Source organism: Pimephales promelas, chromosome 22 (assembly GCF_988280905.1).
Source record: "Pimephales promelas chromosome 22, fPimPro1.hap1.1, whole genome shotgun sequence".
In the NCBI taxonomy this organism is placed as follows: Eukaryota; Metazoa; Chordata; class Actinopteri; order Cypriniformes; family Leuciscidae; genus Pimephales; species Pimephales promelas.
In genome coordinates, this window is record NC_142790.1 from 25242758 (window position 1) to 25266669 (window position 23912).

Here is a 23912-nt window from a genome sequence, read left to right on the forward strand (position 1 = left end):
CAGAGGGAATATAATGAAATTTCAGCTCACGCAAGCTTGAAACATACTACAGTGAGCAAAAAACATGATTCAGCGGGATTTTACAAGCAGGTCTGTGCTGTAAGCAGGACAGGGGAACAACAAATATATGAGATGTACTAAAAATAGGCAGGTTACATTTTCCCAGCCATCTCTAGCGGGAAATTATGAAGCAAAAGTGAATTTAACAAAAAGACAAGACCAACAGAACAACCTCAAAAGTTTAATTCTAAAGATTTAGATATTAAATGCATAGTTCACCAAAAACTATTTAAATTTCAGCACGTTTCGCAATTAAAGCAATTATATGGCTTTCATAAGAATTGCAAATAAAGTGCACAAGATTACTTTTATAGTGATTTTTTTTTAAGAGTAACGCCCAATTCTCAAAACAAAACAAAAAAGCACATTTTCAAAAGTTTGGGGTCAAAAATTGAGCTTTTTTTGTGTGTGTGTGTGTGTGCATTATCAAAAGTGACTATTATAAGAAATAAAATGCAGTCTTGTTTTCAACAAAGATAAAAATAAGAAATGTTTCTTAGGCAGCAAATCTGAATATCAGAATGATTTCTGAAGGGTCATGTGACATTAAAGACTGGAGTAACGATGCTAAAAAAGTCCGCTTTAAATCACAATAATAAATTACATTTTAGAATTTATTAAAATAAAAAACAGTTATATTAAATTGTAAAAAATATTTTCTGTTTTTACTGTATTTTTGATCAAATAAAAGCAGCCTTGATCAGCAGAAGAGACTTTCAGAAACATTGAGAGATCGTGCCGGCAGTAGTGCAATAATTTTCTCGTTTAGACAACAGGTCTTGTTATAAATTGCATGAGAATGAGGATGTGAGCTAAACCTGGAGGACACTGTCCACAATGGAAGGAGCCCATGGTGTTGAGACAAGGCACCAAGGGGGAAGACGAACAGCCTCCATTGTTTGTGGCACATTCATTGACATCCTGGCAGCTGTAACCATTACCCTGCCATCCTGAGGAAAAGAAAAAATCAACTTCATGAAAATCTGCTAGTCAGCCGAATGCCCTCACATATTCTTCTACATAAACTATCATGGACATCATGGATATTGACATCATTGTAATAATCCTGTGTGATGTGGCTCAGCTAGGCTGAGTGGTCTAACCCGCGGGGCAGGCGCCGCAGTAGAACGAGCCCAGGGTGTTGAAGCACTGCACAGGGGGGTTCGTGGAGCAGGGCTTGTTCTGGAGACTGCACTCATCGATATCAGCTGTGCACGCTGACAACCCGGGTGGAGACATCCAACCAGCATCACAAATACACTTATACTTGGGCTGAAAAGAGGAGACAAAGACATGCACGTTGATCCAAAGCCATATGACTTTGTTATGTAGAAGGAAGAATGTTCACACTGCTCTTTAGCATACGTATAATGAAAGTGAATGGTGACCAAAATGCTAAAAAAACAACAACAAAACTTTGTGTATATATGACTCGTGTGCAGGATTCCTAACTATGTTTGGAGTCAGTAAGATTTTATTATTATTATTATTTACTTATATTATATTACTTATTATCATACATTTCCAATAAATGTTGTTCTTTTGAACTTATAATGAAACCAAAGTATCCTGAATTTTTTTTTTATCACAGTTCCATTTAAAGCAGGACTTTTTTTTTTTTACTTTTTTTGTTTCTTGAGCAGAAAATCAGCATATTAGAAGGATTTCTGAAGGATCATGTCAGTAATGATGATAACAATTCCGCTTTGCCATTACAGAAATAAATTACATTTGAAACTATATTAATTATACAGATATTTTAAATCGTAATAGTATTTCACAATATTACTGTTTTAATGTATGTTTTATCAAATAAATGCAGTCTTGGTGAGCATAACAGACTTCTTTTAAAAACATTAATAAAATCTTACCGACCAAAAATAACTTTTTTGTGAAGAACAGACTAAAATTGTAGTCTATTCCCCCAATTAAAGCATTATGATATTCAAATAAACTAATTTTAAGAGTAACATGATCATCCTGCTAAACTGTCAGTGCCTTAATTTTTGGCATATACATCACACAAAACTATTGTATGACTAGGGGACTTGGAATACAGCACACAAGTTGTATGGACCACCTTCATGATAGTCCTTTTATGATAAATCTTACAGGTACGACATGAGGGGGAGTGCATGATGACAGAATTCATTCATTTTTGGGTAATTCTCTGTCCCAGAGAAGAGTACTGAAAATAAATAAATACACATCATTTCGAATCACCTCATTGGGATTGACTCTGTCTGAATCAATGCACAAGCCGTGAACACACAGATCCTGACTTCCGCCTGCACAGTCATCATAGCGAGATGTACAGTGTGGACCGTACCATTCTGGAGTACAGGTGCAACTGATTAACAAAAAGAAAAGAAAAATATGAACATATAAGTCTCATAAAACACTAAAAAAAAAAACAAATAAGACAAACAACGGAGGATTACGTGTAAGATCCGGGTGTATTCACACATGTGGCCCCGTTCTGACAGCCCAGCGGAGTTCCTGCTAACACCTGACACTCATTCACATCTACAGCACATGTGGGACCCTGAGGAGACAATGATCCAAGTGTCAGTCAATCACATATGAACAGGACAGAAGCACAGACGCCTATCTGAGTGACTGACCTGCCAGTTATCAGGACAGAGACAGTAAAAGGCATCCAACAAGTTCAAGCAGGTTCCTGTGTTCTGACATGGATTGCTGCTGCATGTCTTCCGCTGTACGGTCTATGAAATAAAGAATATCATACGACTGAAATGAAATCGTAAAGGCTGAAATGGAAGGCTTGTAATCACATAAGCTTTAAGCCTCAAGTGAATTTGATGATTACAGCAATACCTGTTCTATTGTCTGAACTTTTGACTCAAGTGTAGTCACTCTGGTGTTGAGCTGATTGAGCTGGTTTGTCACTTCCTGAGACGGCCCGCTGTTCTTGATGGTATTGATGTCATCTTTGTTAATTTTGATCTGGAACAGAGTCGCACTTGATTAAGCTTTATTACAACTTTTTCAGATGCAAGGTGCTTCAATAACATACACGAAACGATTGGTCTGTGCAGACTAGAATAAAGAAAATTGAATGTGAAAACGAAACGAAACACAACGCACACGGATACAAAAAAAACAAACAATGACACTAAATACAAGTCAAAAACTAAAAACATTCAAACAAAAGGAAACAGAACAAAGCAACATTAACAAAAACAATTAAATATAAACAAAACAAAAACAAAACAAACAAGAAAACAAAACAAAACACTATAGTAAAAATAAAACATGAAACAAAAAACGAAACACAAAAGACAAACAAAACAAAACAAAACAAGTAAAAAAACAAAACAAGCAAGACAACAAACACAATGAAATATAATCAAAAATCAAACAAAACAAAAACAAAAATGCACACAAGACAACAAAACAAAACACTAGTAAAAATAAAAAGACAAAAAAAAGAAACAAGCAAGACAACAAACACAATTAAATATATATAAAACAAAATCAAACAAACTAAAATAAAACAAAACAAACACACACACACACACACACATATATATATATATATATATATATATATATATATATATATATATATATATTTATATATATATTAGGGCTGTGCAAAAATTAATTGCGATTAATCGCATCCAAAATAAAAGTCTGTGTTTACATAATATATTTGTGTGTGCTGTATATAATTATTTTGTATATATACAGTAAACACACACACATGCATGTATATATTTAAGAAAATGTGTTATTCATCTATAAAATATTTCTATTTATATAATATAGATTATGTATTTATATATATATATATATATATATATATATACAGAATTTAAGCGCAAATAATTCTTATAATACACATGCATGCATAGGTATTTATATATACAAAATAATTATATACAGCACACACAAATATATTATGTAAACACAGACTTTTATTTTGGATGCGATTAATCGCAATTAATTTTTGCACAGCCCTATTTTTATATATATATATATATAAAATAAAAAACCCAAACCAAAGCAAACAGAAATACACACAAAAAGACAAAGCAAAAAAAAGAAAAAGAAAACCAAATGAGATTGAAAAAAATGCAGCACAACAAAAAAACTATTACATTTAAACAACAAAACAAAAAAATGAAACAAAACAAAATAAGCAATACAAAATCAATTAATTGTCATAGGCATTTTGGGATGTTTTTATTTTTTATTTTTATCAAAACCTAATTTCAGATTATGTTAGTGATACTGACATCATTATAGCACCACAACATGCTTGACCAAAAGAAATATTCACTTGTATCTTGCAGTTATTAGCTCTATTATTATTAGCCATCATTTTCCTCTAACAGACAATATCTGATGTTTCAGTCAAACTCACCTGATTTATCTGCTGGACGAGGTCCTCTGCTCCCACCTTCAAACTTCCCGTCCCTGAGGTCGTGAAGCGAATGTCTTTGTTGTAGCCGGCAGAGAACGTGAGGTGACCGTTCTCTGATATCATACGAGGCCTGCAAATCAATTAACAAGTAACTTCACAAGGCACGTCCTCATTTAATTTCTAACGCGCATTTAAATTTTAGGTGGTCTCAAACAAGGAAATGTTTTAGTCCTTCAAGCAAAAAACTTATTAAAAACATTTTTAAAACTTACTGGTCACTGCCGACGTCCCGTTTTTGTCGTTTGTGGGGTTGACCGCCACTGTCACACTGCAGTCCAGAGAGGAAGATGAGAAAGATGAAGGGCCAGGAGAAGCTCAGTGTCCAAGCCATGCTGAGAGAGCTCGTCCCAGGACGCTCATCAGACACTGTAGTGAACCTTCACACCAAGATCTGCCTAAAGCCCAACCAGCCAGAGATGCACTTTGGCCCTGAGAAGTCCTAACAACACTGCATTTCCCAAAATCATTTATAAAAAACATGTAAGTGTCTAGAGGGCATTTAACTCGGCTGCATGCAGGTAATTTGACTTTATTGTGTGAGTGTCAGGGGCTGTCACATGTGTTTTGGAGATCAGTAACCAAAGTTAAAGCTGTGAACCTGCAGCTTAGGGCTAATTTTCCCTCCACAGTAAATGACAAGCAGCATTAAAACTAATATAACCATTAAAATCATAAAGCCTAACTGGTTTGTATTGTGTGATCAAATGAGAGAAGGCAGTAATAACAAAGAATAAAAAATACTTTATTCAACAATATACAACTTTACAGAAAATGTAATGATTATATATATTATATATAATTCCAATGTTTTATTATGAGATCATGAGACGTATAAGATGTGAAAGCACATGGACGTTCAGGCTGTTCCCCAGCACCCGGTACTGCTGCTTAATGGAAATGTACTTTGGAAATGCTGAAACACAATTGTAATTGAACGACAATATTATTACATTTTCACATAACTATTCCTTAACAGTATGAATCAGTGGGTCTGAGTTCTCAGAAAATGTGAGTGAAAGTGTTTTAAAATTGTACAGAAATCTCTCTAATCTTCTTTTTAATCTTGCAAAAAAAAAAAAAAAAAAAAAACGAATTATGAATCCTGAAACAGTTAAAGGAGAACTCCGGTGAACAATGGACCTTTGGTCTAATAAAACATCGGTACCTAGTCAATCGTTCTCTGAGTTTTGTTTTCATGATAATCGAATGTAAAGAGTTTTATCTCTTAAAACTGTTTAGCGTATAATGCTAGAAATGGGGGCATTGACTAAGTAAAAATACCACTAACAAGGCTCAAAATAGCCCCACACTAACGCAGTAACATAATGAGGGTCCATACATGCAAAACGAAGCATTGAGAACTTTGTAAGAGTACAGACCGTTTAATAAGAAGAGACTTTATGAAGACAGTTCACTTCATGTATACAGACAGGAGCCATCTTAAAAAATAGTCTCGATAAGTCAAACCACGAACGTCGTGCTGAGTGATCTGAACTGTATGAAGTTCAGCGGACTTCTGAACTGTATGAACGGCGTTCGGGGATCGACTTATCGAGACTATTTTTTAAGATGGCTCCTGTCTGTATACGCGAAGTGAACTGTCTTCATAAAGTATCTTCTTATTAAACGGTCTGTACTCTTACAAAGTTCTCAATGCTTCGTTTTGCATGTATGGACCCTCATTATGTTACTGCGTTAGTGTGGGGCTATTTTGAACCTTGTTAGTGGTATAAACTAGCGATTTCTTTTTACTTAGTCAATGCTCCCATTACTAGCATTATACAGTTTTTAGAGATAAAACTCTTTACATTCGATTATCATGAAAACAAAACTCAGAGAACGATTGACTATGTACCAATGTTTTATTAGACCAAAGGTTCATTGTTCGCCGGAGTTCTCCTTTAATTATCCAAATAGAAGCCAAAAGTAAATAATGGAAAACTATTCATTAATCTTTTCACACTCCAGTGGAATGACATACTGGACTTTAAAGCTTAGTCTGAAATATAATACCATACAATAATGTCTATGCACATAATGACGATTTCTGTCAATTTATGTGTTTTTCTTCTGTGTTGTGTTGGTGAATGTTGTGTGACGCTGCTGTTGAGTGTCTGATGAACGTCTTACTGAAATCTGCAGGAAAGCCCATGAGGTTGGCGATCTCTCTGGGTGTGAAGTATCTCAGCTTTAACTGGAGAAGCTGCTTCAGTTTGTCCTCTTCAGAAAGCAGCTCCAGGCTCTTAAACACACTCTCTAGCTCTACATCCACACAGCACTGCAGGACGGAGCCCGTGCCCTCCACATAGTGACCATAACTACACAGAAAGAATCAAATGTTATATACACACACACCACACACACACATATATATATATATATATATATATATATATATATAAAATGATACTTTTAATATAAAAAAAAATGCACAAAAAAAATTCTAAATCCAAAAAAAAAAACTTTCACATTTTTTTTAATGACGATTTTTTTTTTACATAATTAAAGGAGGAAGAAAAACGAATAACGGTCATATTTTGGTGTTCACAAAAAAATAAAATAAAATATACAATGATACTTTTATTTAAAAAAGCAATTATACTGATGAAAAATAAATATATATATATACATTTTAGAGTGGCCTTTATTGTGGCCAGCCTAAGGCACACCTGTGTGATAATCATGCTGTCTAATCAGCATCTTGAAATGCCACACCTGTGAGGTGGATGGATTATCTCGGCAAAGGAGAAGTGCTCACTAACAGATTTAGACAGAATTGTGAACAATATTTCAGAGAAATAGACCTTTTGTGTTTATAGAAAAAGTCTTAGATCTTTGAGTTCAGCTCATGAAAAAGCGGTGCGTTAATAATTTTGTTCAGTGTCCTGTATGTATGTATGTGTATATATATATATATATATATATATATATATTAGGGCTGTACAAAAATTAATTGCGATTAATCGCATCCAAAACAAAAGTCTGTGTTTACATAATATATTTGTGTGTGCTGTATATAATTATTTTGTATATATAAATACCTATGCATGCATGTACTGTATATATTTAAGAATTATTTGCGCTTAAATCCTGTATATATATATATATAAATGCATAATCTATAGTATATAAATATTTTATATATGAATAACACATTACATGCATGTGTGTGTATTTATATATACAAAAATAATTATATACAGCACACACACATATATTATGTAAACACAGACTTTTATTTTGGATGCAATTAATCGCAATTAATTTTTGCACAGCCCTAATATATATATATATATATAAACACTTGCACATGTCACAATTTATTATGATAATTTTAATATATAAAATGCAATTATAATGAGGAAAATATATTTATGTGTGTATTTTTTTTCTTAAATAAACATATTTTAATTGGTTTATCATTCATTATCATTTTTAGATTTATATTTATACTAATTATAATTTAATTATAATAATATTAATAATACACACACCCTTTAGTAAAGCAAACTGATCTCCTGCAACTGGGCTGAACTATATCCATCAGTAGAGCGTATCTGAGCAGGGTTTTGGGAGGCAGCAGATACTGGTCCATGTCCTCCTCTCCCTTCTGCAGAAAGTCCTGCAGCCTCTGGACAGTCTCCTGTTGGTCCTGATTCCTCTTCTTTTCTAACTCCTGTTCAGTCTCCAGCTTAAAAATGATCGTCCCAGTCTTTTCTCCCTCAGATTCAGAAGGTGTAGGATGATCATGAGGAACAGTAAGACTGTCTGGGGATTCAGACATGGGGAAACCCTCTATAATCTGCCAGTAGATAGAAAGCTTTAGTAATCAATAGAAACTGTATTGTAGTATGATCAGAAATCAGAAAAATACCTCTGCTGATGTTGGGAATGAGAAGGATCCTGGTAGTCTCTTTGCAATGAGGAAGTATCTGAGCCTAGAGTTTGGTATCCCAAGCTGTGACCATAAAAAACATCACAAAAACAAGACTGGCATATACTTTCTGAGGTTTTTAAGAGACATTAACAGCTCTTTTTCAAGGATGTCAAAGGTTGAGACATACTCACAGATGTTGGTGAGATCAGAAACTCCTGAAAGATGTAGTCACACTCTCTCAGTGTTTTAAGCAAAGCATCCCTGTCGATAAAAAAAACAGAATGACTAATATATATTTAGAGACTTTTAAACATCGATAAGACCAATTTAAGGTAAAGTGCGTACTTTTTCAATATTAAAATACTTGTATGCATCTCAGTTTAATGTGTCGACAACTACTGTATAAGATTCGTATTAACACAATACATGTTGACAGAAACACAGAGGGGAAACCCATGACCTCATTGGCTCATAGCCACATAACCATGGTGATCTCAAAGCCCCTGTGCCGCCCTGGTTACCTTGCAGCAGAAGTCTCAAAGCCCTTCACATTCTCCAGCAGAATGAATCGCGGCCGCTCGCTGAGCCTGCAGGGACAAAGACAGGCACATTCTTTCACAAACACGCTCTGGGAAAAAAAACACCTTGGCTGAGTTCGGGAATAGCACAATAGAATTGAGAAAGGGCAAATGGAGATGAAGAGAGAGGGGAAGCAATTTTTTATTCCTTTATTAGACGTGAATTAATAATGTGAGACTAATAATACTGTAGAATGAACGTTGCCAGGAAACTTGGCTTTGTTCATAGGAAGAAGTATTGAGAGAGAGAGAGAAACCAACTCAAATTTGGAAATCAATATCTGAGAACCGTTTCAGTGTCTTATGTCCAGTACCCATTGTGTGATTTTGGGCTGTCCCATACGAAAGATTTTGCCGATTTCTGCTGCCATTGCGATTAAACGACTAGCCAATGAAAATGCAACATGAAATGGTGCATTGATCAATGCAACATGGCGCTAAAACTTAAACCTACTTACCTCAAATCTCAAATCTTTTTTCGAGTCATTTGGTTCATTCAACGAACGAAATGACTCGGAAAAAGATTCGTTCATTTTGATGAACGAGTTCGAACAGGAGAGTCACAAACGTGCATCACAGAACAGAGCAAGGCGAGTGTTTGTGCTTATAAAACTTAAACTTTTTTATTTATTTTTTAAATGAGCGATCGTTTCACTAGATAAGACCCTTATTCATCGTCTGGAATCATTTAAAGCGCTTTGAAGCTGCACTGAAACTGGCATTTGGACCTTGAAACCGTTTGGTTCCCATTGAAGTCCATTATATGGAGAAATGTTTTCATCAAAAACCTTAATTTCTTTTCAACAAAAGAAAGAATGACATGGACATCTTGGATGTAATTTATCAGCAAAAGTATTTTTTAAAGTAAACTACTCATTTAAAGGATTGCTGAAATGGCACAGTCTGAAGAAGGCGTTCATAAGAGCTCAGATTGATCAGTCTGACCTTGGCAGAAGGTCCAGGATATAAAGGAAGCTCTTTGTTCTGGGGTCAGCAACATCTCCCTGCAAACCAATCCTATTGAGAAACACACGTTAGCTTTAGCAGCCTTTTTCACAATACAGACATACAGCATAGAGCAGTAATTGCAGCAAATGTATACGAGCAAATGATCCAAGGCTGCATTTTTTTTATTAAAAATGCAGTAAATATTGAGAAATATGACTGTAATTTAAAATAACCATTTGTTTTAAAATGTAATTTACTTCTGTGAGGCAAAGCTGAATTTTCAGCATCATTACTCCAGTTTTCGGTGTCACCGAATAAAGTATTAATTCCTTTCTTTCAAAAAAACAAAAACAAGCCTTACTGACATTAAACTTTCAAACAGTATCCACCTTTTTCCTACGCCCCATGACGCTTTGCACAAATCATGAGGGTGACTTCCGTTAAATTCGTCGTCCATTGACCATGTGATCAAATTTTGAGCAAATTATTTCTTCAATAAACAAGAGAAAATAGCAGATCACCTGGTGAATGGTTGACACGGTGGACTCATCAAAATCATGTCAAAGTTCAGCTTGTCAAAATCCTGTAACGTCATTCCCTTATACACAAAACCAAAAGAGATAGCATTAAACAAACTATTTAGAAAAAACAAATAAAATGACAAAAAAACTGCTCTCCCTTGTTTATTAAAAAACATTAGCGTATCATATAACCCACATATAGAAATATACATGATGATATAAAGGAAAAAGTATTTATGATTATTAAGTTATTTATTCTTTAAGTTTTGAACTTAAACCATTCTTAGTGCATCCAGTTTAAAAAAACAAAAAACAATTTACTCCACAGTCCACAATAATACCATTTAAATAGCTAATCCAGAATCATTATCAATTTTTACAAATCTCCATCCATTGTTGTATATACTTCTGAATTGAGGCCAGTGGCAGGTACATTATTACCATGCTGACAAAGCACAGAACCTTTAACCACCACAAAAACCACTTAGTTACACTTTACCTCCTATTGCTTTTAAAAGCCCAGTCACGGGACTATGTGCTGGTAGGACTTACAAAAAACGTCATTTTAAGGATGTTACAAAAGAGATGTGTAGTTATGAGTGCAATAAATCAGTTAAATAAGATTTTAAATGCACAAGCTTATATAATACAGTGATTACAGAGACATAAATCTCTGCAAGAAATGCAAGTCAGTGGTAATAATCTTACTTGTAATCGAGTACTAATTATGCATATCGTTTGCCTGTATTCATTGGCATAAAGAAGGGACTGATTCTTTCATACAAACAAAATGTGTCTAATCATTTACATAATCAAATAAGATTGAAGTGGGCAAGGACTGACCTCGATAGTTTTGGGCAAGAGTGGGGTACTGGGGAAGTTGTGTTTGTAGATTTCATTGGCTGTTGTATTGACATCCACAGCAGCCACAACTTCAGATGGAACTGAGCTCTCTGAAAGAAACGCAAATTAATTCAACTAAATTTACTGTGAGTTTTAGCTAGTCTACACAACTCCAGTGAATCTGTTTATTTGTTTTGTTTATAAAGAACAGTGTACAGTACAGTATGGGAACAGTGACACCTGTGGGAATCATAAAACAGAGACTCAAACCTTTACCAGCGTGTCAATAACTTGACAGAGAGAGCCTTTGCCACTGATCCTGTGTCAGTCATGTGTTTCAATAATAGCTCCGGTTTTAAACAAAATGATGTACCTTTTAAAGCATAATGCATCCCGCCTATTCCGCTGTATAATTCCAAAACACGGAGTCGGTCCATGTTGTCCATTCTTCACTGTTGAATGATGTTTATAATAATTTGACAGCGCCTCAGACATGCCACTTGTGCAATCCCGAATACATGACCGACTAGAAACAAATCCATACGCGAATCGTTCCGCTTTTTTAAATTGATTTCTTCCTATTCTATTTTTCTTCTTCTTCTTAATAATAATGCAAATTTACATTGAAATATCATTTGCGTTTTATATAATTCGAATATATTATTGGTGTTATTTATATAATATACTTATTATATAATATAATATATAATATTGCATATAATATATATATATATATATATATACATGCAAATTATATAGGCCTACTTAATATATACATAATAAACATATAGGCAAATTATATAGGCCTATATATATATATAATCATGTTGTAATAATAATATATTATATTACATATATTTTTTTAATAATAAGTACGTCTATATAATTTGAATAGCCTACATAAATATGTTGTATTTGTGTAGACTATATATATATATAGATATATAGATATATAGATATATATATAGATATATATTTTGAATATATAAATATTTTGTATTTATCTAGTTATTTTCATAGTAATTATTTAAAATGACATTATATTTATTTAGGCTATATTTACATTCTTTTTACCTATTAATATAGCTATGAATTATAAAACGTGGTAACCTGTATTTGTTATATTGGCAAATATGGACAAGCTCAAACATTGGGTTAAAAATGTAATTTACCCAATGGCTGGGTTTGTCCATATTTGACCCAAAATTGGGTTAAAACAACCCATGATTTTTTAGAGTGTACACACATAAATTGCATTATACAGTAAACAAGCTATATCTTAGGCCTTTATCTCTTTTTTAGTATCTTTTTAGTTTTACAGCTATATCATTTGCCTGTAATATTTGCCATGTTCAAGCTCTTTTATTAATAGAGGGGCACAAGCTGCTCCTCCGCCCCGACACTTCTACGTCACTAAAGCTCCCTGCACCGTTATGTCATTAGCATAGGGAGTGGACTATAAATGCAAGCAGAACCTCTGCAGTGGTCTCGGTTGGTCTGGACAGGGTGCGGTAGCCTACAGGTTAGTGAACGTAGACGCTGACTTCAACAACAACCCAAGAACTAAAGGATTACAATGGCCAACCGAACAAGCACCTCTTCTTATAAAAGGATGTTCGGTGGGGAGCGACCTGCGATGTCCCGGTCCACTAACTCGAGTCGGCAGTACAGCAGCCCGGTGCGCACAACCTCACGCGTGTCCTACAGCAGCGCGTCCTCCGCGTCTCCATCCATCTACATGAGCAGGGGCGCGAGGGTGCGCACCAACGCGCCCCTGCCCAGGCTCGCCACCGATACACTGGATTTCGGGCTCGCCGACGCCATCAACATCGAGTTTAAAGCTAACCGAACCAACGAGAAAGCGCAGATGCAGCATCTCAACGACAGGTTTGTCAGTTACATTGAGAAAGTGAGGTTTCTGGAGCAGCAGAATAAGATCTTGACGGCGGAGCTGGAGCAGATGAGGGGCAAAGGCGCCTCCCGGGTCGGGGATCTGTACGAGGATGAGATGAGGGAACTGCGGAGACAAGTGGACCAGCTCACCAACGACAAGGCCAGAGTGGAGGTGGACCGGGACAATCTGGGAGAGGACATCGAGCGCCTCAAAGAGAAGTATGTCTGTCCAACTGACAAAAACTGATCAAAGTTTCAAACACATCTGGCCGTTTTTGCAAACTAGATTTGGGGTTTAGTCTAAATCAGACTACTGTCAGTTCGCATTTAACATAAATGAAGAAATGTATAAGCAAAATTTTTTATTTATTTATTTCAAGCAATGAGTGTAACAACAGAAAGATAGGCTACAGTAATAATAATAATAATAATAATAATAATAACTATACTTATGCTTGAAATGGAGTGGGGAGAAGTAAAACTTACTGTCAAAGCATTTTACAAACAAAATAGGTGCTTCCTTCAATAATCTCAAAGAGAGAGAGAGAAAAAATAAATATATGTATATATGGATAAAATAAAAAAATAGTAATAATAGCTCATTGAGAAACAGTATTATAGTTGCACATGTGCAAAACCACACAAGGCATAAAATGTATAGCCTAGGCTATAAGCTATATCATTTTTTTAAATGTTGCATTTATACAACAAGAAAACAAGGCAATGCATTTTGGAGCAAATCGTAAAAGAATATATAATTTAAAACATTATTTAGCGTCTCTTTAAATTTTCTTTCACTGTCACTGTAAAAAGTGAAATATCTGTGCATTTCTACCTGGTGATCCTTAAAATAGTTTTTTTAGATAGTCAGATTGATTCAGTCATGTTTAATAACATATTTTCAACAACATAATTATATGTTACCCCTTTTTTTCAAAGTGTAATATGATGTTTAATTCACTCAGGGTGAAGCTCTTGTAGAGTTTTTTTTTTTTTCATTACCAGGTCAAATAAAACCAAAATGTTGTGTAAAGTTTCATATTTCGGAAAATAAACAAAGATTTTAGAAATATTTATTTTAAGATATGATTTACTGAGGATCTATTTCTCCCTCACCTGACTTTTAAATGACTAAAAGTAAATTCAGCCATGTTAAATCATATTTATGACCTCAATAAAAACATGATAAGACTTTTCTTTCAGAACAAAGCTCTTCGAAACATTTTTTTCCCTTAAGATCTACCCATCATTGTTTTAATTGTTTGATATGGCAAATGAGAATACATGGGTTTATGTTAGTTAGATATCAAAGGCTTTATCTGGGGAACATATTTCCCTTGTGAGATCTCCAGTGCATGAGCTGCTTTGGTTGTGTTATGAGGGTGTGGCTCGGCTCAAATATTCATGTCATTTTCAGACTTCAAGAAGAGATGCTCCAGAAAGAAGATGCTGAGAACAGCCTTCGGAGCTTCAGACAGGTATGCATCTGCAAAGTATAGCCTACACTAACAAACGTTTTTTAGACATATCATTGGGCCTGGTGTTTAACTGAGCACTAGGACCAGTTGCATGTGATCAGTTAGCGTTCCAGTCAGTGTGTTTGCAAGACACTACTTATTGTGATCAGCCTCCTCACAATAAACGGGTCAGTGCAGGGCTGGTCAAGCTGCCCTCTTGTCCGGCAGCAGATTTAGACACACCACTGAAAAGAGAGCTTTGTCTGAGAGCAGGCTGGGCGTTCAGGACAATGTAAACTGTTGTACGAGTGGGAGGAGCCAGTATTTACCAGGGGACATGGTGACTTATAGTCGCAGAGAAGAGGGTGTGTGTGTGTGTGTGTGTGTGTGTCTGCCACCACCAGCTGCAGCTCAACAAACAATTAGCAGCAGGCGAGCTATTGTTATTTAATTCATTCAGGAATGGTTTAGAAGATTGGGGTCAGTAAGATTTTTCTTTTTGAAATAAATTCTTTTATTCTGAAAGGATGCATTATATTGATCAAAAGTGACAGATTTTTTTATAGTATTACAAATTGTTTCTATTTCAAATAAACATTTTTCTATTGAACTTTCTATCCATCAAAGAATCCTGAAAAACAAAATTGTATCCTTGAAAATATTAAGCAGCACTACTGTTTTCAGTATTGATAATAATAAAAAATGTTACTGAGCAGCAAATCAGCAATTTAGAATGATTTCTGAATGATCATGTGACATTTAACAACATTAAATGTAACATAAAACCCTAAAAAAAATAAGGAAACATAGTCATTTCAACAAAAATACATCAAATGTGAAGTGTCACACAGAGAATTATGGGAATGTCACTTTACGTTTTTTCACTGTAAATTATACAATGAGTTGTTCTTTTTTACTTTCAAAAACTGTAAATTGAACTGTATTTTACAGTAAAATTACATTAAATGTACCATGAGATCTATCACAGTTATTTACCGTATATATTACGGAAACTTTCTGTTAACCAATTAACAGTTTTGCACTGTAGCATCCATTTTTACAATTTTTTTACCGTTAAAATCACGGTTATTTTTTACAGTGGTACTGTAAATGTATAATTAAACTGTAGCAAGGAAATTTAGTAGAGATGTCTCCTAGGTTGGCACATAACTGATATATTTGACGTGTTTTACGCTCACAGGATGTTGATAATGCCTCGCTGGCCCGACTGGACCTGGAGAGAAAGGTGGAGTCCTTGCAAGAAGAGATCGCTTTCTTGAAGAAGCTTCACGATGAGGTACTGTACCACCTGGAGACAGAAACATCAAAAATTAGATGTCCTTAATATCTCACTGATGACAATAACCTTTAAGGGGTAGTTCAGTTGATGAACGAATCTTTTTTTGTGTCATTTGGTTCATTCAACAAACGAAATGAATGAGTTGACTCTGGAAAAGATTTGTTCATTCTGATGAACGAGTTCGAACAGGAGAGTCACGAACGCTCATCACAGAACAGAGCAAGGCGAGCATTTGAGCTTATAAAACTTAAACTTTGTTATTTATTTTTTAAATGAGCGATCGTTTCGCTTGATAAGACCCTTATTCATCGTCTGAAATCGTTTAAAGCCCTATGAACAGTTGTTTGCACTAAAACTGTCTTTTGGACCTTGAACCGTTTGGTTCCCATTGAACTCCATTATGGAGAAAAATCCTGGAATGTTTTCATCAAAAACCTTAAAGGGATAGTTCACTTTGTGAGAAAAAGACCCCAATAATCTCTCAGAATAGATATCAGTCATGTCTCGGATTTGCAATCAAAAATGAGAGATGAATTCAAACATTTATCTTCCGATTCCTCCGGGGACCGAGCGAAGTTCTCCACATTATGTTTATAGATCTATAAGGAGAAGCATCTGAGACAAAGCTGACACTTAAAAGAAACAACTCAGATTCTCCTGAGCTATAAAAAGTAACATCTGAACCATAAAGTGAATTGATTTCCTCTGGGAATTCAACTCTTCCGCTCACAGTCCTGGTTTTCTGGCCGACTGACTCTTTTGTTGGGCTTGTTAACATCAGTGGATTGTCAGGTATGTTTGACCTGCTGCCATGGCGATTGAATGGGTTGTGGAAACGGGAGTAATTCCAAGAGTTCAGGACATTACAGTTCAGGGCTAATAAACCATCGCTACTTTATTTCAGTCATTTCTGTTCTGTTTACAGTATATTCGAATCAAAAACTAAAATGACATCTACACTAAAGTTAGGGGTCAGTAACATATATATATATATATATATATATATATATATTTTCGAATACTTTATTCTGCAATTACGCATTAAATTGATTAAAATTGACAGTAAAGACATTTTTAATGTTATCTACAGTTTGTTTCCACAAAAATATTAAGTAGCACAAGTGTCTTGAATATTTATAATATTAAGAAATAATTCTCGAGCATCAAATCAGCGTATCAGAATGATTTCTGAAGGATCACGACGTGACACTGTACATTTGGATTGTTCAAGTGATTTTGTCCAACATCTCCTCAGGAAATTGCCGAACTCCAGGTCCAGATCCAGGAGCAGCATTTGCAGATTGATATGGAAGTGTCCAAACCCGACCTCACCGCTGCCCTGAAAGACGTCCGGCAGCAGTACGAGACTCTGGCTTCCAGGAACATCCAGGAATCTGAGGAATGGTACAAATCCAAGGTCAGTATCTCAAAAAAAAATTCCCATATTCCATATCTTTCTTTATATGTAAGTTGTGCAACTAATTCAAATCTGATCTAATATGGATTTGCCTGCAGTGAGAATAAACAAGGTTTGTGCCAACCACATGTTAGGCCTAAAGGGATAGTTCACCCAAAAATGAAAATTCTGTCAGTATTTACTCACCCTCATGTTGTTCCAACACCATAAGATCTTCGTTCATCTTCAGAACACAAATTAAGATATTTTTGATGAAATCTGAGAGCTGGATCATGTCTTTAATAACTTTTCGAGGCCGGCAAGTTTCAATCCCTCAAGAAGCCTATGGACTAGTATGGAGGAGTGATCCAGCTCTCAGATTTCATCAAAAATATATAATAATTATATACTTAATTCATAATCTGAAGATGAACGAAGGTCTTACGGGTTTGGAACAACATGAGGGAGAGTAAATACTGACAGAATTTTCATTTTGGGGTGAACTATCCCTTCAAAGGAGAGCTCTGGCGCAAAACAAACCTTCGGTCTAATAAAACATCGGTACCATGTTTTATTATAATAATAATGTTTAATAATGTTTTATTACTATGCACATTTTATAGATTTTTTTTTACCTATTACTGTACAATCTTAGAAGAAAAGGTTCTATATAGAACCTTAAAAGGTTCTATCAGCGCTACGTATTTGGAACCCCTAAAAGGTTCTATACACTCTTAAAAAAAGGGTTCCTCTGGGTTCTATATAGAACCCTGGGGTTCCACACTTGGCCAATAGAACCTTTTACCCAAAAAAATGGTTCTATATAGAACCATTTTGGAGTTTCATATATAAAGCGGGGGATGGAACCATTTCTGGTTCTAAATAGAACCATTTCTTCTAAAAGTGTATGTGCATTTATGTCTCCATTTAAAAAGTTGAGGGACATTTATTAAATCTCCTGAGACTAAAGAACAACAAATAACACAAAGGATCATTTAGCATTATTGTGAGTGGAAGTGCTGCTGGTCTTGTAAGACCATGTGAGATGTTTAAAGAATGAGTAAGGATCATCTCAGACATGGCAGATGGTCGACGCAGAGGCTTGTGTGGATTTCGAGACCATCTGCTCTTGTGTCACAGTATTGATCTTCTTAATGGACGTATTGATCTATTAGCCTAGATCTTCCAACTTGAAACTGGCACAATCAGTGTCGGTCCGTGGTAAACCGAAAACAAAAGAGAGAGGCAGATGGAGCTTTATCTTTCTCCTAATCTTGGACTTTCTCTTTCTTTGTAGTTTGCTGACCTGTCAGAAGCTGCTGCCCGCAACAACGACGCGATCCGTCTGGCCAAGCAGGAGGCCAATGACTACCGTCGCCAGCTTCAGTCTCTCACATGTGACTTAGAAGCTCTTAGGGGAACTGTGAGTACTAGAGAAGATTATTTTAACATCAGAGTTATTTTAGGATTGAGACAGGGAACGTTTTCAGCGTTACAGTAACACTAGTAGAATGTTAGTCAAAATTGATCTGGTCTTTAATAATGTTCTCAGAACGTCACAAAAACATTATGCATAAATAGTTCATGTTGCATTTTGTACTGAAATGTTTTCGTTTTTTAAATGTTGTTTCGGAATGTTCAGAACATTCAAATGTAACACTTCCAAAATGTTTGAAGAGAGATCAAACGGAATGTTTCTTTAACGTTGGCATAACCAAGATTTTTTTTTTTTACATATTTGACAATTCATAACTTTATGAGAATATTAGCAGATTAAATTATCTTAGAACATATCTTTGTTTGCTGGGATTATAGTTTTTAATTAATATTTTAAATTCGATTTTACATTTTCTGTTTTCATTTTAATTTTAGTTAAAGTTTTAATTTTGTGTATAGTTTTTATTTATTTTATTTCAGTTTTTGTGTTTAAAAAAATACATCAAGTTAAACTAAATGAAAATGAGAAATGCTGCAATGGCGACTAGTTGAAATAAAATTAATTTGCTGTCCAATTGATTAATTGCATCTTACATGAAAGTTTGTGTATATATAATATACACAATAATATAATAATATATATATATAATATAATATTTGTGTATATATAATATAGTTAGATGCGATTAATCGTGATTAATCGATTTGACATGCAGCACTATTTTATTTATTATTAAATGAAACATTTTTATTGTATGGTTTTAGTTAACTACAGGGGCGATTCTAGGGTCAGAGCTTTAGGGGTGCTGAGCACCCAGTGACCCCACTGCCACCACCCACATTTTACACCTATATACGCTCCCTCTCTCTCTTCATTTTATTTATTTGCTTATTTGTAAAGGGGACAGTGTACACATTAATAAATATTAGAACAATGAAAATGTACCCGAGTTAGCTAAAAGAGCTAATTTTCATTGGTAGTTTATTAAAGATATTAACAAATTTGTAAAACTATGTTGGGTGCACTCTGTTCCTCTAGGGGGGTTCGGGGGCATGCTCCCCCGCTAGAAAATTTTGTAAATTTTAAGGTTAAATGCATCAATCTCGTGCTCTTTGAGAGATCAAAATTAAGAGCTTCAACCCATGAACTGCTCATTGAACAAAGAAAAAGCATTGATTTGTACCAGGACAATAAACAGGGCTCAAGCATCTTTTTAATTATGAGTCTCAGTCTGCATTACATTATCAATGTTTTTTTAGGATGCCAAACAATTATTATAATAATTATTATAATAATGTAAAAATGATTTATATAATTATTCCTATGATGTAAAATCCATATAGCCTATAAATGTACTATATGTGAAAATGAACATTTCAAAAGTATATTTTAGTCAACATTATACTATAGGAAAATTAAAATACTTTTGTCATATTTCTAAACTTTCAAGAAATAATATATATAGGAGAAAATACCAGATATAACCATGCTTATCGCGTGAGCAAAGTGCACACTTTTCTTTAAATCACCCAGCAAAATTGGATGCCTATTCTTAAAGTCTTGTGCTGTTTTATATAGGCACAAAGCCATATCATGGATTCGATTTTAGTTTGTTGGCAAAATATAACACTAGAGCCCTTTATGTTAGGTTATACATTTTACATCTATATGTGTTGGGAAAAGGGAGAAGAGAGAGTTCTGCAAAAGGCGGAATCGAACTCAGGTCGAGTGCTTTCAAGCACATCACTCACGCACTACGACCTACGCCACTGTACTTACTCTGTTACGTGCATCTATTTACTAGAAAGACAGGCACTTACTGCAAATATACGCTCCGTTATCGAAAATGCAAAAAACAAAAACAAAACAAAAAACATTTTTTTCTTCCCCCTCGCTTGGGCGCATGGCGAACTTGCAATGTATATATTTTTTCCGACCGGCCCGCTAGACTAAAACAGTCCGAAAATAAACACTTATAGTTGTACCATGGTGATTCAGGATGCTGACTCCAGTACTCACCGACATGGTTTCGGAATCGGAACAACTGAAAGGAAAAAAAGTGTGAGACACAGCTCTGGAGCGTCTCAGTTGATTCACAAAACTACCTAACGGCCCGGATTCTCATAACTCTGCGTGTGTTTCGCGCTGGATGACGGCCGTGCTGAGCGGTGCAGGTACAAATAAGTAATATAGAAGAAGAGAAATATTTTCATTTTCATTTCATTTTAAACCACAAACTACTGAGTATGTTTTGGACATTATTTAACCGTGTCAAAGACGAACAAAATTTTTAGAATAACAACATTTCTTGCTCCAAGTTTTAGGGGTGCTGAGCTCCTTTTTAGGAGTGCTGAAGCACCCCTAAAAAGGGGCTAGCCTCGCCCATGGTTAACTATAATAACCCTGATTTGCATTTATTAAAGTGCTTTATATTATGGCTGCTTAAAAGTCAAATTATCGGATCCATAATTTCAGAATGAGTCCATGGAGCGTCAGATGAGAGAGATGGAGGATAACTTTGCTATTGAGGCATCCGGTTACCAGGACACCATCAGCCATCTAGAGGAGGATATCCGCAACATGAAGGATGAGATGGCGCGTCATTTACGTGAATACCAGGATTTGCTGAACGTTAAAATGGCCCTGGATATTGAGATCGCCACCTACAGGAAGCTGCTGGAAGGGGAAGAAAGCAGGTGAATTCTTGCTTTTGCAGGTTTTCTTTAAAGGTGAACTCAACATGGACTTACTGTATGACACTTAGTGGAATAAATAGCGGATTCAAAAACGCTGATTCATCTAGTAATGAACAAAGTGAAGTCTTTATGAGTGAGTCATTGAATCATTCATTCAAACCATTGTTTTTTTTAATTATTCATTCAAATTAATTAAAAAAAAATGTAATAGACTGCCGCAATTAACATTTACGTTGTATATATGTATTATTGATATTGTGAATGAGCTTTTTATTTTTATATTTTCAGTTTTCTTTTTAATTTTACATTTTGGAAAAAAAAGTTATCATCAGTTTTAGCTAATGTTGACATTTCATTAAATAAAAATAGATCTAATAAAAGCATTTTTAACCCTGTTAATGAGACCATTTTATTATAATTTTTTTTTAATTATTATTCTGTGAGCAAAAGATAAAGTGAATAGTATTCAACTGTTAAAAGTGTACCCCTTAAAGTGACCTATAATGTAAATAAATATATAAATATCTTTCAAAAGTACTATTTAGTTCTTTATAGGGCTAAAACTTTGTAATGGGGAAAAAATACTGAGTGGAAATTTAAGACTTGGCTATCAGAATATGTTTTTACACATCATTTCTCTCTTTATTTCTCTCAAGGATCACCACACCATTTCCCAACCTCACATCATTAACCCTTCGAGGTACAGTATGCTTCAGATCATCCTTATGAATTTTGTGGACGTTAGGGAAAACAATCCTGAATGCAAATAATGTATGAAAACGAACTAAAAAAACATGCATAGTAAAATAAATAAGCTTATCAACTTTTAAAACAGGCAAGAAGAGGCTTCACATGTCCCATATCTTGTGTTAAACTTGCATCCAATCATATCAAATCAAATACATGTTTACATTCAGTGGCAATAAACATGGTTTGAGTATAAAACCACTGAAATTCAACATTCATTTAGAAATCAAAATGGTCAATTTTCCTATTCAGCCCAAGTGAAGCACAATCACACTTTTATGATGAAATGACCACGTTTGGATTGATATTCTGCAGAGTCCATGAGAGAAACCAGACCTATGATGGACAACCAGTCAAAGAAATTGGTGATAAAGACCATCGAGACAAGAGACGGACATGTGAGTGGCATGAAGAGTTTTTAAATAAGATATTAAGTTTTTATATGAACATTGTAACCTTTTGACCTTCCGATCATAACAGATAATTAACGAGTCCTCCCAAAACGAGGATGATGAATGAACCGCATGTGTACCTGTGACCAGTAGGGGCACTAGAGAGCTGAAGATCCACGCTGGAGTAGAAGAGGAAGAGAATGAAGTTTCTTTTGTTGTTTCTGTTAAGAGTAAAAGAGAAAAACAGCTTTAAAGTGCCTATTTTTGCATTGCCACATTAGAGCGGTCTGTTATTAGAGCTGAAAAGACAATGTAGGCCACTGAGTAAACCAGCTTTAACCAGGTTTATGTTTACCACAAAGTCTGTAGTTTACACTGTTGAAGACCACAGCAATACACTGCTTCAACTTTTTCTGTTGTGTATAATTATTGCAAATGACCAAAAACTTATGTCTCTTTCACAATAAGACCAAACTGTCAACAAATTTACACAAATTCAATAAACCTTTTAAAGTACGATCAGATTCCTTTTTTATGAACAGTTTTTGTCTTCCATTTCCAATGTGCAAAATGAACTGAACTTTGAGGGGATTTTTCAAATGCTTCTCTGTTGCACAGTAAAAACTTTCTCCGTCATAAAAATGCTGTCAATGAGCAACACAACATTTCTATGATTGAATTAAAGTTTGTTGGACACAATCATTAGTCCTAAAGAGACCATCATGTTTAGTGATTAGTTCTCTACATGCTTAACTAGCTGAATACACAGTTGCAAGATCCACATTCTTTTTTTAGCGTGGATTTTTATGTTATATGAATTTCACTAAGTGATTTACCCTCATAACTAAGACCTGATCCCAAATCCATTTCTTCTCGAGGGCGAAAGGAAAGGACAAAGACCAGGCAAATGGTGCCAGTCAGAAGAAGGATTTTGCATTGATTCTGATTAAGATATTAAAACAACTCTGTTGAAATTAAACTAATATATATATATTTTTTTCTGTTGCCTTCACCTAAATAAAATTTAATTTGAATAATTATTTTAGACTGAGGGAATCCAGACATTCTGTCAGGTGGACATCCTGCATGGAATTATCGAATTAAAATTGGGATAGGCCTACTTCATGTTTTAATTCGATTATGCTATTCCTATATAAGCTTTCCAGGGTTACGGTAATTAAAATATGCTGTTTACTACACCTAATAAAGTCATTGGTGGACCGTTCCACATCCTGTTCCATTTCTACAGTACAAGTCTTTTACTCGTCTGTCCTCTAGTGGACATTGGTTTCCATTGCCGTCATCTTTTTTTTTTT

At 34.8% G+C, this 23912-nt stretch overlaps 3 protein-coding genes across 3 annotated transcripts in view; 1 reads left to right on the top strand and 2 right to left on the bottom strand.

Annotated features, from left to right (window-relative positions):
• Positions 1 to 4933, bottom strand: part of cubn (cubilin (intrinsic factor-cobalamin receptor)) — a 39310-nt gene extending 34377 nt beyond the window's left edge. The window contains exons 1-8 of the mRNA XM_039684774.2: positions 4723 to 4933; positions 4451 to 4580; positions 2899 to 3027; positions 2685 to 2786; positions 2502 to 2605; positions 2284 to 2410; positions 1164 to 1332; positions 879 to 1010 (exon numbers count right to left, since the gene is read on the bottom strand). Of these exons, the coding sequence (XP_039540708.2) occupies positions 879 to 1010; positions 1164 to 1332; positions 2284 to 2410; positions 2502 to 2605; positions 2685 to 2786; positions 2899 to 3027; positions 4451 to 4580; positions 4723 to 4841 (1012 nt within the window). The 5' untranslated portion in view covers positions 4842 to 4933. The remainder of the gene's footprint in view (positions 1 to 878; positions 1011 to 1163; positions 1333 to 2283; positions 2411 to 2501; positions 2606 to 2684; positions 2787 to 2898; positions 3028 to 4450; positions 4581 to 4722) is intronic.
• Positions 4934 to 5231: 298 nt separating this feature from the next.
• trdmt1 (tRNA aspartic acid methyltransferase 1) lies at positions 5232 to 11819 on the bottom strand. The gene is made up of 10 exons (XM_039684981.2): positions 11651 to 11819; positions 11278 to 11387; positions 10435 to 10511; positions 9911 to 9982; positions 8909 to 8974; positions 8579 to 8648; positions 8385 to 8468; positions 8005 to 8312; positions 6641 to 6828; positions 5232 to 5423 (listed from the first exon to the last, which is right to left on the bottom strand). The coding sequence occupies exons 1-10, from the start codon at positions 11721 to 11723 to the stop codon at positions 5323 to 5325; spliced, it is 1149 nt and encodes a 382-aa protein (XP_039540915.2). The 5' UTR covers positions 11724 to 11819; the 3' UTR covers positions 5232 to 5322.
• A 917-nt stretch (positions 11820 to 12736) lies between these two features.
• vim (vimentin) lies at positions 12737 to 23113 on the top strand. Its single transcript, XM_039684979.2, has 9 exons — positions 12737 to 13389; positions 14588 to 14648; positions 15829 to 15924; positions 17183 to 17344; positions 18621 to 18746; positions 21237 to 21457; positions 22114 to 22157; positions 22520 to 22602; positions 22685 to 23113. The coding sequence occupies exons 1-9, from the start codon at positions 12854 to 12856 to the stop codon at positions 22721 to 22723; spliced, it is 1368 nt and encodes a 455-aa protein (XP_039540913.1). The 5' UTR covers positions 12737 to 12853; the 3' UTR covers positions 22724 to 23113.
• The last annotated feature ends 799 nt before the right edge of the window (positions 23114 to 23912 follow it).